We start from the raw sequence: 12,934 nt of genomic DNA, 5'->3' as shown, positions 1-12,934 counted from the left end.
GTCTGTGTGCGTGCCCAAGATCCTGAGAGGAGAATGGAGGAGAAGGGATTGCGGCGTGGCCATCCCCCACAGGAGGTGATTTCTCGCTTTCTGTCTCTCTCTGTCTCTCTGGAGAGTGTACACGCCCTATAGCAAAAACCTCTCAAAAGAAAAAAAGCAATGAAAATGAAATTTAAATCTGCACTATAACTTGAATGATTAAAGATATGAGTCCCTGAAATATTACTTATTCATAAAAACATACCAAAGATTTATTTAGTTAGATCTGATAATTTTCCATCTAAAAAACATGGACCTTTAATGAAACAGTATGGCTTTTTTTTTTTAAGGTTCTTGCCCCAGGGCATGTGCACTCATCACAGAGAAAGAGTGAAAGATAATGTGACAAATCACCCCCTGGGCCGATTGCCACTCCACAATCCCTTCTCCTCCATTCTCCTAGTTTATTTATTTATTTACTTATTTATTTTGCACACACGCACATGTATGGGACCTTCAACTCAGAAGGTTTGGGACTTGATCCGCAGTTGGCCAGGTGAGTGCCTTAACTACCTCACCACTTGCTGGCCCCAATGTGAGACTTGTAAGAAGTATTTGTCATTACTCATCTTTTTCCCTTGAATAAAATACCTCTAGTATTCTGAAAATGGCATTGCTACCAGGAAACAACTCAGTCTTCAGAGGTCCTTTTCTGTGTCCTTCAAAGTGTAGGTTGGAAAAATCAGGTCTTGTGTTGCTTTGACCATCTGAGGAGTCAGAACTTTTCTTACAGTGATTCTCTCCTTCAGTCATAGGTGGGCAATACATTCTCGAGAAGCAATTTGCAGCGTTAGTTTTCATATGATCCCATGATGATTCTCCAGTCTTCTCTTTAGTTTTTTGATCAAGTGGAAGAATTTCAGGAAATTCCCTCAACAGCCAATTACGGTCCTTAAAAAACTTATTCTTATGAATCTTGTAAAATGTGTCCCAGTATTTACTGGCTTCATTCTCATACTTAACTAAAATGAAGAGAAAATAAAATGTATTTTATTATGAATTATATTATGATTAGCTACTATTCTAATATTATTTCTTACATGTTAGTTATCATTTATAACAATTATGATGACTACTAAATGACTTTAATATTAAAATAATTTTTATTTAGCTACTAAAAGGTTAAAATGATAGCAGTTTATGGGATCAGACGTTGGTGTAATGGCTATGTCCCTGGACTCCCGTGTAGTCAACCGCAGTTCAAGTCCCAGACCCAGTGTGCCCAAGATCCCGAGAGGACAATGGAGGAGAAGGAATTGCAGCATGGCCATCCCCCTGGGGGGTGATTTCTCGCTTTCTTTCTCTCTGTCTCTTTCTGGAGAGCGTACAAGCCCTATAGAAAAAAAAAAAAAAAAAAAAAAAAAGATGGCAGTTTAATTCTCTCAAAAAGTATGAATGTGTGGGATTATTTTTAAAAAGATTTATCTAGGGAACCAGCAGTTAGCGTAATGGCTATGTCACTGGACTCCCATGTAGTCGACCGCGGTTTGCGTCCTGGACCCGGTGGCTTAAAACTCACGCCGGGCGAGTGTGCGTGCGTGCCCAAGATCCCGAGAGGAGAATGGAGGCGAAGGGATTGTGGTATGACCATCCCTCCTGGGGGGATGATTTCTCGCTTTCTGTCTCTAATATCTCTCTCCGTCAGTCTGGCAAACGCACGCGCCCTATAGCAAAAATCTCTCCAAAAAAAAAAAAAAAGATTTATCTAATTTTATCTATATTATTTTTTAAAAATTGCTATAGGGAATGTAGGCTCACCAGAGAAAGACAGAGAGAGAAAGAGAAGGGAGAGAAAGCAAACTTCCAGGTCCAGTACTTGAACCAGGATCAGCCATGTGGGAGTCCGGCACCCCAACCACCACATCACCTGCTGGTCCCAATGTATGGAATGCTTAGTCCCACTCTCATAAACCTATTTATGTCTTAATAGTTTGGCCAATAAATTTGTGTAAACTACTTTCTACAGTTTAATCTTAGAATCTGTTTTTTCAAGTTTATTCTATTCAAGAAAGCGAGGTAAGTTTGATGAGGTAGTCATGCTGTGATTCCCTTTCCCTGGCGCCCTAGTTTGTCAGGTTCATGGGCATGTCTGGGCTCAGAGTGTTTTCAGGTTTACTTAATTTGTGGGAAATACAATCCACTATGTGGCTTCCAGCACTATAGTTCAGTCTACCACTACCTACGCCACCAACACTGGTTTTTTTCTTTTCTTTTCTTTTAAATGAGAGAATGGGAGGAGACAGAGTAGGTATTCTTGACAAGATTTTGCCAGATGGCAGTCCCTCCTGCCTCACGCTCCCACATAGCTAGGATCATAGGTGCGTGCCACCACACCTGGTCCATTAGGTTGAGCTGGGAATTGAATCCAGGCCTCCTATACAGCCTTAGCTACCATGCAGCAGTGCCCTTCAACTTGCGCCACTAAGACTGGACCTAATCTTGAAACCTTAACACTTATATTTTACCAATAACCTGTGTGGCTCCTTATTACAGCAGAGAAAAGACACCTTATTGTTTTGTCTCTACAAATATAGTTTCAACATGACAAATATGTAAATTCCAGTCTGATCAGACAAGGAACTACAGGATTATAAACAACATAATTTTATAGCTAGAAAATTCCATTAAAATCTAGTCTGACCCCCTTTTTGCATTTGAATAAAAGAGCTGAACCAACTTGTTCTGGGTCTGAGAGCCTGTCATAACAGGAACAGAACCACATCTCCTGACTCCTGGAGATTTCTAAAGTCTTAAAAGAATTTGTGATGCCTTTTTCTTTTCTTTTCTTTTTTAAAATTTTTAATTTTATTTTTATTTACTATTATTTTTTTTAATTTGACCAGAAAGAGACAGAGATAGGCAAAGTGAGAAAGCAAGTCACCAGGCCTAGGACTTGAACCATGGTTGGCCATATGGGAATCCAGCACCTGAATCACCACGCCACCTGCCAGCCCCCTGATGCCTTCTTAAAACAGGTACACATTTTGTGTCATCCTTGGATCCTAGGATCAGGGTCAGTTAGGTCAATAGTCTCAGGGCTTCAGGCAATTCTTACTTTCTGCTTCTTTTTAGCTGTACCTTATATTAATAGAATAATTCAGTTCCTTCCTCATTCATTCAACAAACATATCTTGAGTGCTATTATGTAAAAGAACGAATCCCTAGACTTAATCCATGGATTAAGTAATTACTTCTACCCAATGTAAACAACATGGCATTTCCATTCCAAAGAAGGAAAAAAACTTTCTATGGATACAGAATAATATCTAAGATCTTAGTATTAGGTGAAAAATCAAAGTGTAGAAAAGTGTTTTTATTATGCAAACATTCATTAAAAGAAGAAAAATACATGTATGTGCACACACAGAAACATATGTATACATGTACATATATGTATATACTAGTATATGTACAAAATTATTCTGGAAGGATAATCAAATAACTAACAATACTGCTTGCTTCTAGGTGACTAAAAAGGTGTCCAAGGAACCAAGTTTGAAGAAGTAATTTTATTTGCATTTCAATCCATGTAAATTTATTATCTGTTCCAAAATAAACTAAAGCTGAACCTAAAGGACTCATTTCCTTCAGAATTGTAAAGAACCGCCTACCCTCAGAATAAGCAGTGGCCTGTAGTCAAGTTTATCTTTATAATAGAGCTCTGTGCTGAAGTTCCTTTTAGTTTTCCTTTCCACTCTCCATTTTATCTTTATGGCTTTGTACCATGGATCTCCACCCATCTGGTCACAAGACTTCCTTCCCATCAGGCTGACTTATATCTGGTAGCAGGACTGCCATAAAGACAGAAACTCCCATCTCCCATCTGTATTTCAGGTTTAAGAAATGAAAGTGGATCTCTGTAACAAAAGAACTATGTGACATTAAGTCCAAAGTATGCTCACATCTGCACTAATGGAAGGAAGCCTGTTTATGGTTAGCCTAAAAATGTATATTTATCTTTTCTTAAAGGAATTTTATTTATTTATTTATTTTAATTTGACAAGAGAGGGACAGAGTGAGAGTGAGAGAGAGAGAGAAAGTGAGAAAGCAAGCCACCAGGTCTGGGACTCAAACCGTGGTCGGCCATGTGGGAGTCCAGTGCCCTTAACCACCATACCACCTGCCAGCCCCAAAAATGTATATTTATCTTTAAAATAGTTCTAGTTCTACTTTTAAAAACCTAAGTACACCTGATTAACTGTGTAAGAAAACAAAACAACATTCTGAAAATCATACTCAGGAGAAATTAAAAAACTCAGATTTCTCTAGGGTCTTCTAGAACTTTCTTTTCTTCCTTTACCCTAATAATTCTCTTTGTAATATAGGACATACACCAGTGCCCAATATCTGAAAGGCTGAAAGACCGAGGAAGGGAACTGTGGCATGACCAGATCCAACGCACATCTCCCTAGCTCACTTTCACCACTTGTGCATGTGCTCTATTAGGAATAAAGAAAACAAAGTTAAAATCTCAAAAAAAAAAAAAAAATGCTCTTTGTAAATAATGCGTGGAAGTAAAAGATTTCTTACCAATATAAAACAGCCACCTAGCAGACCTACATTTAGTCAAATCTCTAGTATTTGGGTTTCCAATAGCAGGCAACTTGTGAAGTGAGGTTGAGCCTAATTACAAGTAAATAGAATATAATACAAATATAAAAAGTACCTTGATTAATTCATCAGAATATTCCCCTAGGAATTTATTTGAGGTAGGGTTGGGGGGAGCAGGGGAGTAACCTGATAAAAAGATGTACATAGCAATTCTATTTAGATAGGAAAAAGTGGAAAATAATCCAAATGTCCAACAACATGGGAACGACCAAGCAAACCATGCAGGTCAAAACAGGGTAACCATGTAACAATTCTAAAATAAAGGATAATTATATTAAGAGGAACTCGCCTTGAAATGCAGGGTTAAGTGCAATGCCTGGGAGCAGGATCCCATGTGGCTGCCTGCAGTGTGAATTTATGGAGGATAATAAACATTATCAGTTCTACAAACAACAAAATCTTGCTTTAAACATGAACTTGAATAACTGTTTTAATTTTTACAGTTTATAAAGAAAATGAATCTATAGTAATGTGACTACAATCTGATTCAGGTACCAAACATACCAAGTATTAGAATTCAAGCCAAGACTATACAATATTTAATTATTTATTTATTTTAAAGAGAAATTTTGGCTATAGGGCATGTGTGCTTGCTGAAGAGACAGAGACAGAAAGTGAGAAATTACCCCCCCAGGGTGGGGGGGAATGGTCATGCGTCTACAATAACACTGTTATCCCACAATAACACTATTGATATACACTGGGTATTTGTTATGTGCCAGGCATTAAAGTCAAATACTTTGCTTGGATTCCCCCCCCCCATTTAATCCTAATATATCTCATATAGACAATGTTATTCCAATTCATGGGTAAAGAAATTGAAGCCCTGTGGGGGGTGTTTGGTGATTTAAACATTTCTCCAAGGTCACTCAGCTAGTAAGAGCAGAGTCAGGATTGGGACCAATTCTGTCAAGCTCTAAAGCCTGTGCTCTTACTAACTACACAACACTGAATTTTTAATTCAAAGTCAATATTATCCCACTCTAAATTCTCTCTAAAAGTCATCTGTTTTTCTTGTTCTTATCTTCCTCTCAATTATGAGACACCAACTTGAAATCAAAACCTCAGTGTGATATACAATCAGTATAAGTAAATTTTAAAAATAATGCCAATTGGAGTTCACTAAAACAGATCAGAAATATTCCATTCTTTGAGTAATATAAAATACTAACATGTAAAGTTATATGGAGAAATTATGATGAGCAGTCAGAACATAAAATGCTCTATGATAGAGGGGTTTAGGAAATAGAAGCAAAAGAGAGAAGGGGCACCAGTGGGTTGAAAGGTTTTTTTTTGTTTTGTTTTGTATTGTTTTCCTTTTAAGTTTTTACCATAGGGTTCATGGATTCCTGGGAGAGAGACAGAGAAAGGGAAGGTGAGAAATAATTCCTCAGAAAAGATGGATATGCCACAATCCCTTCTCCTCCATTCTCCTCTTGGGATTTTTGCCACACATGCACATGTATCCAGTGATTTTTAAGCCAGCGGGTCTGGGACTCCAATAGTGGTCAGCCATGTGGGAGTTCAGCGCCTTAACCACCATATATCTGCTGGCTTTCTAAAATTGTACCTTCAGCAGTACAAGGAGTCATCAAAAAAACATATGGAAAATATATATTAGGAAAAAGTATGACTGGATTACAAAATATTTTGCACCAAAATAAACTCATGCTAATTTGTTACATTTGAACAGGATCTTAGTTTGAAGTACAATGAAGGATAAGACATCAGTTTAAAAAGAGCCCCTGTCAGAGCAACATGAATTCTGCTGAAATTGAAGCAAGAACAAAGATCTAATTTATGGTGAAGTTTGGATAGAAGAATGGTGAAATCACTGATGAGTTTTTTAAAAAAAATGTATGAGGACAATGTCCAAAGGAATCAGTCATTTACGAATGGGTAACTCATTTTAGGAAGAAATGAGAATGTTTAAGATGATGCCAGCCAATAGTAGATCATCCACATCAATTGGTAAGGTAAAAATTAATCTTGTTCATGTGCTAATTGAAGAGGACTGACAATTAAGAGCAGTAACAATAGCCAACACCATAAACCTCTCAATTGGTTCAGCTTACACAATTTTTACTGAAAAATTAAAGTTGAACAAACTTTCTGCTCAATGGGTGCCCAAACTCTTATGCCCAGCCAGATCAGCTGCAGAAAAGAGCAGAGCTTTTAGAAGAAATTTTCATCAGGTGAGATCAAGATACTTCAAAAACTCTAAGAGGAGATGCTACATGGGTATACCAGTAGGATCCAGATAACAAAGTACAATCAAATCAATTGCTGCCAAGAGTGGAAGTGGTCCAGTCAAAGCAGAAGCAGATTTCTCAAGAATAAAGGTCATGGCAACAGCTTTTTGAGACCCTCAAGGCATTCTGTTTGCAACGTTATAGAAGCCCAAACAATGATAACATTTACTTATTTATGAGTGTCTTGAGAAAGTTTGCTAAAACTTTGGAAAAACAAAAAAACAAACAAAAAAACAAAACCCTGCTAAAGCTTCACCAGAGGGTCCTTCTCCACCATAGCAATGTTCTGGCTGTTTTCTCTCATCAAACAAGGCTAATTTATGAGACTTTTGATGGGAACTCATTGGTATCCACCTTATGCTCTTGATTTGGCTCTTTCTGACTTCTTTTTGTTTCCTAATCTTAAAAGTTCTTTAAAGGAAATCTGTATTTTTTCCAATAATAATGTAAATAAACTGTATTGATATGGTCAAATTCCTAGGAACCTCAATTCTTTAAGGATGGACTAAATGGCTGGTATCATCACAAGAGCGTCTTCAACTTGATGGACCTTATGTTAAGAAATAAATATTTATTTATTTATTTATTTTCTTTCTTTCTTTTTTCTACTCAGACTGCATTCTCTCCCTCTTACTCTTCTGCTGGGAGAGAAGAATGATCATCAACAGTAAATGAAATTATAAAAATCAACACCAAGTGCCAACTTCATGCTCAGAAGAGAACGCTATGCCTCTTCCCCATGGTTTTCAGTGCTCTACACAATCAGAGAATCTTCTCTAGTAACAGACTATAGAAATGATCACTGAAAGTATAGTCTTTAAAGTTTTATTTTTTAAAGAATTATTTTATTTAACTTTATTTATTTATATTTGACTGGAGAGGGACAGATTAAGAGAAAGAGAGGGGAAAAGTGAGAGAGCAAGCCACCAGGTCTGGGACGCAGACCACAGTCAGCCATGTGGGAGTCCAGTGCCCTTAACCACTATGCCACTTACCAGCCCCTGAAGTTTTATATTTTTAAAATTATTTTTTAAAAATTATCTTATTTACCTTTATTTACTTATTTTAATTTGACCAGAGAGGAACAGGAAGAGAAAGAGAGAAAGAGAGCGAGAGAGTAAGAGTGAGGGAGAGAGAAAGAAAGTAAAAAAGCAAGCCACCTGGTCCGGGACTTGAACCACAGTTGGCCATGTCAGAGTCCAGTGCCCTTAACCACCACACCACCTGCTGGCCCCAAGTTTTATTTTTATTTCAATTTTTTTTCACAAACTTTCTGAGGACCCTGTGTATCTCTAGTCAGTATTGACAACTCCATAGTTACCAGTAATATATGGTAGCTTCTGAGACCTCACAAGAGCTCAATCAAACTCATCAGAATTATGATTAAGAGTCAACAAACATCTTCAGTGTATGATTTAATTTTCTGAATTGCAAGAGTATCTGTGATAATAGGGAAAAGGAGGTGTTACTTCTCTTGACCACGAGTGAAAAATTTAGTCTCAGCCTATAGCTAATGCACTACAACTTCGGGTCAATAATGATAAAAGAATATAGTGTAGGGATTGCCCCGATTTGACCTTGTCTAACTGCTCTTATAAACAGATGTATTACTTATATATTTTTCTTGGAGGAATAGTTTTTGTTTTCCTAGGTTGCTGATTTCAGAGTTAATTACTCTGTGCTAGTGGCAGTAAAAGGAACATAGTGATCTGTTTAACCATAGCCAGATGAAACAACTGCTCAATTATTCACTTATTAAATTTAATACTGCTGAAAGAAAGAAGGAATATAGTATACTACCCATATTCTAAAATTCAGAATTCACTCTGAATCACACTCAATATCATAACTAAGAAACTGAATTAAACCATTTCTGTATTTGACATATATGATATGATTAATATAAATTATAAAAATTTATTTCAAGGCCAACAGGTGGCATGGTGTTAAGGCAGTGGATCTCACATGGATGACTGCAGTTTGAGTACCAGACCCAGTGGCTTGAAAAACATGCCAAGCATGTATGCATGCCCCAAATCCTGAGGGGTGAGTGGAGGAGAAAGGACTGAGGTGTGGCCATCCCCCCTGGGGGGGGGGTGATTTCTCACTTTCCTTCTCTCTTGGTCTCTTTCCAGTGATTGCACGCACCCTATGGTAAAAAAACAAAAAACAAAAACCTAAAACAAAGAAAAAAAAAATTGATCTCAAGTTGCCATGTAACAAAAAGCAATTTAGAGTTATTTTTGCACATCAATTACACAAATACCTGAGCTCTTAAATTTGGAAATTCCCACATGTCACTGATAAAGTTCATTGTCTAATAAAAATAAACTTTTAAAGTTATGAAATTAAAAGTGCATTTCTGGGGGCCACCAGGTGGCATAGTGGTTGAGGTGCTGGACTCCCATGTGATGGACCGTGATTTGATCCTGGACTCAGCAGCTTGAAACTCATGCTGGGCACATATGTGTGCATGCCCAAGATCCTTAGAGGAGAATGGAGGAGAAAGGATTGTGGCATGGCCATCTCCCCTGGGAGATGATTTTCTGCTTTCTGTCTCTCTGTCTCTCTGGCAAGCACATGTGTCCTATAGCAAAAATCTCTCTCAAGGAAAAACAACAACAACAACAACATATTTCTGAGAGAGCACAGCATAAATTTTAAACCAGTCAACTTATAAACAAGCACCCTAAATTTATTAGCACATAGCTTTTAGTTCTTTCATTTGTTTTTTTTCACATAGAACATTCTCTCAAGTGGTAAGGTACATAAAGTAAGGTACAGTGAAACTCTTTTTTTTTTTCTTAAATCTTGCCAGAGAGAACATGGAACATGCACTTGCCAGACAAAAAGAGAGACAGACAAAGAAAGATAAGAGGGAAAAAGTCATGCCTTAATCCCTCTCTTCCATTTCTCTATCCTGTTGGGATCTGGGGCACGCATGCACGTGTGCTCAGCATGTTTCTCCATTCATCCAGGTAGGGACTTGAACCGTGTAGCTGCCTTTGTGAGATCTGGTTCCCTTAACCACTAGGCCACAGGACTGGCCCAACAGTGAAACTCTTATTATTATTTTGCCTGGCACAAATAATTTACCTTAGGTAGTTATTTACAATAATATTTTAAAGTAAAAATAGCAGCTGTTTTTGTTATTAAGTTTCAGAAACCCATTACATTTGCTAAATAACCAGCTGAGATATAACACACTGGAGATGCTTTTAGGAAATTATAAAATATAATGATGTTAACTCAAAAACTGCCACTATATCTTTCTCATTTCTCTGAATTAACCTGCTCTTAAAAAAAAAAAGAGCTATAATAAAATTGTAAAGAAATCATGACAAGGAAATATAAATTAAAAATCATTAATCAGGGCAACCTAATTGAAAGAAATATTGCTAACAAGAGCCTGGATGCTATATATGTTAATGACATCCTGTAGCAAAAAAGTATTATTTGTGATGCATCAATTTTTATTTTCAGATTGTGAGGGTGTTTCCTGACTTTGGTTCTCACCAGCAGCTGAGACAATAGGTGAGAAATGGGAAATGGGTGTGACGGGAGAGTCCAACACACAGACCAGGAGAAATGTGCCAGAGGGTTGGCCGGCATGGGAGAACAACCTGTATTTCCTTTCAGTGACATTAAAATAGTGAGATAAGATCACTAAACAGTAAAATACTCTGCATATGGAGTTGTCCGTGATGGAGAAAATTGCCTCTTTCAAAGACTTAGGACTCTCCTAGATAAGAAAAGATGGCGGATAAGAGAGGCACAAGCAGAAGAACCAGGTCGAGGCATCCTTCAGATTCTCGCAGTTAGGGGCTAGAGCTTTTAAATGATCTATTTACCTTGACCTATATTCACTGGAGACATTAAATATCAGATTAGAAGCCTCAGCCAAGGCTTCTGAAGACTGGAAGATCTATGATCCCTAGCAGAAAAGCATGGGTGGCTCTCTTTGTAATATCCTGTCACTCAGGATAGATCCTCAGAACAAAAGTTTGTTTCCTTTGTCACCCTCCTGGGAATCTCAGTTCCTACTCTGTGAAACCTTGCTTAAATTCTGTAAGACAGTCACCCTCATAATGTGCTCTCTCTCTGCGGTGGTCCCCAGACATACATGAAGCCCAGTGTACTGAGCCGTGCTACAGAGGGAAGGCAAAGGGGGCCCAGCAGAAACCTTTACCTTTTTGAGTCATTTTGAAATGGAATCTTTTGTTCTGTGTCTACACAGCAGCCAGAAAACTTACTCAGAAAGAGACTGGACAGACTAATAAGCAAATCAAACCCTTCAAAGTGGTACCATCAGCTCTCTCCTGACTGCTTTTCTTGTTTCTATAGCGAGGCCAGTCCCCACCTTTCTATTTCAGTCATGCAATGGTTCTGTGGGAACTGTCATTTTCCTTTACTGCAGTTTTCAAGGCCCTAAAATAACCTTCTCATTAGCTTCACTCAAGTTCATTGTTAACATAAATAGGACAAAATAGAAAGCCAGCACAGAGCACTTTAAGGGAACATTATCAACTGCTCATCTATTTATGTTCACAAATATTCAAAAGAGGGCAAAAATTTTTTTATTTTTTCATATTATCAGGAAATACAGTGTGAATAATTTTTAACTTCCTGGAAATGAATTAGGATGACTAATAACTTTTCATTTGATTCAGACTTGACTCTCTGTCACATCCAGGTGGCCACTAACAGAAGCTTGAGTAATGTGGAAAATATGTCTGCACAGCTGCTGGCAAAGAAGCAAAGTAAGACTTCCTCCAAAACGGTGACAGAGTTCCTGCAGAGGAATGCAATTCTGGCTGATTCGTAAGCAGTACTGCGACTGGTATGCATTCTCCGATCCAACCTCAACACTCGCTGGCCGTATTCTACTCTGGGACGGCACGGTTGGGCCTCATAAAAATAGAACGATTTACTTGTGAATCAGGTATTCTTCTTTCCTGTCCACCCTCCCTGCAGACTAGCAGGTCTGTGATTCCTAGCAGAAATGCGCGATGGCTCTCCCTGTAACATGCTGTCACTAGCACTAAGGAATAGCAAATGACAACAGACAATAAGCCAGGCTATCAATGATACTGGAGTGGCAAGACAGGTCAGAATGGCCCCCTTCTCTGGTTAAGGGTAGCTAATGATGGCTGTCTTATTAACTCAGTGTCCGCAATTAGCTTTGCTTCAAACTTCAGCTTCAATTGTAGATGTAAACTGCTAGAATAATGGTTAAGTAACAGTGGGATTAGTGAGTGTTTTTTGTTTGCTTGTTTGTTTTTTACTATGCTTGATATATACAGAGGAATGTTAACATCTTTCCGTGGGAGTTTCAAGACTGCTGACCAATCTAGAAACAAATTTTTATCTTAGGCATTGAAAACTTTATTATTATCATTATTTTAAAATTTGCTATGGGGGGACCAGCAGTTGGCATGATGGCTATGTCGCTGAACTCCCATGTAGTCGACTGTGGTTTGAGTCCTGGACCCTGGGGCTTAAACTCACACCAGGCGCGCATGCGTGCATGCCCAGGATCCTGAGAGGAGAATGGAGGAGAAGGGATTTTGGCATGGCCATCCCCCTGGGGAGTGATTTCTTGCTTTCTGTCTCTTTGTCTCTCTCTGTCTTTCTGGCAAGTGCACGCACCCTATAGCAAAAACCTCTCCAAAAAAAAAAAAAATGCTATAGGGAATGTATGCCCTCTCCAAAAAAAAAAAAAAAAAGCTATAGGGAATGTATGCTTACTGGAGAGAGAAAAAGAAGGAAAAGTAAGAAAGCACTCCCAGGGAAGATGGTCATGCCACAGTTTCTTCTCCTCCATTTTCCTCTTGCAAATTTGGGTACACCCATACACACATCTGATGTGTTTTTTGAGTTACCAGGTCTGGGACTTCAACTGTGCTGTCAGCCATATGGGATTCAGCTGCCTTAACCTGGTGGTCCAGAGTTGAAAATCTTTTTTGTGAAGTTTCAGGTAGTATTTTAGTCTTTGTGGACCACGAAATAGTATCTATTGCGACTACTCAACT

The 12,934-nt window shown here is 38.2% G+C and overlaps 1 protein-coding gene and 1 non-coding gene across 4 annotated transcripts in view; both read right to left on the bottom strand.

The window, feature by feature from the left end:
- The window catches only part of METTL8 (methyltransferase 8, tRNA N3-cytidine), a 135,141-nt gene that overhangs the window by 46,087 nt on the left and 76,120 nt on the right, over positions 1-12,934 (bottom strand). For all 3 annotated transcript variants that reach the window (XM_014592095.2, XM_014592089.2, XM_014592097.2), the window contains exon 5: positions 631-1,001. In XM_014592095.2, coding sequence (XP_014447581.1) covers positions 631-1,001 — 371 coding nt within the window. The remainder of the gene's footprint in view (positions 1-630; positions 1,002-12,934) is intronic.
- On the bottom strand, positions 7,507-7,720 carry LOC114009843 (small nucleolar RNA U3). The gene has a single exon (XR_003551239.1). It is a non-coding gene; the product is annotated as a small nucleolar RNA U3 (small nucleolar RNA).

This window comes from Tupaia chinensis, unplaced genomic scaffold, assembly GCF_000334495.1.
Source record: "Tupaia chinensis unplaced genomic scaffold, TupChi_1.0 Scaffold000056_1, whole genome shotgun sequence".
Lineage (NCBI taxonomy): Eukaryota > Metazoa > Chordata > Mammalia > Scandentia > Tupaiidae > Tupaia > Tupaia belangeri.
This window is presented reverse-complemented; position numbering and strand designations above follow the sequence as displayed.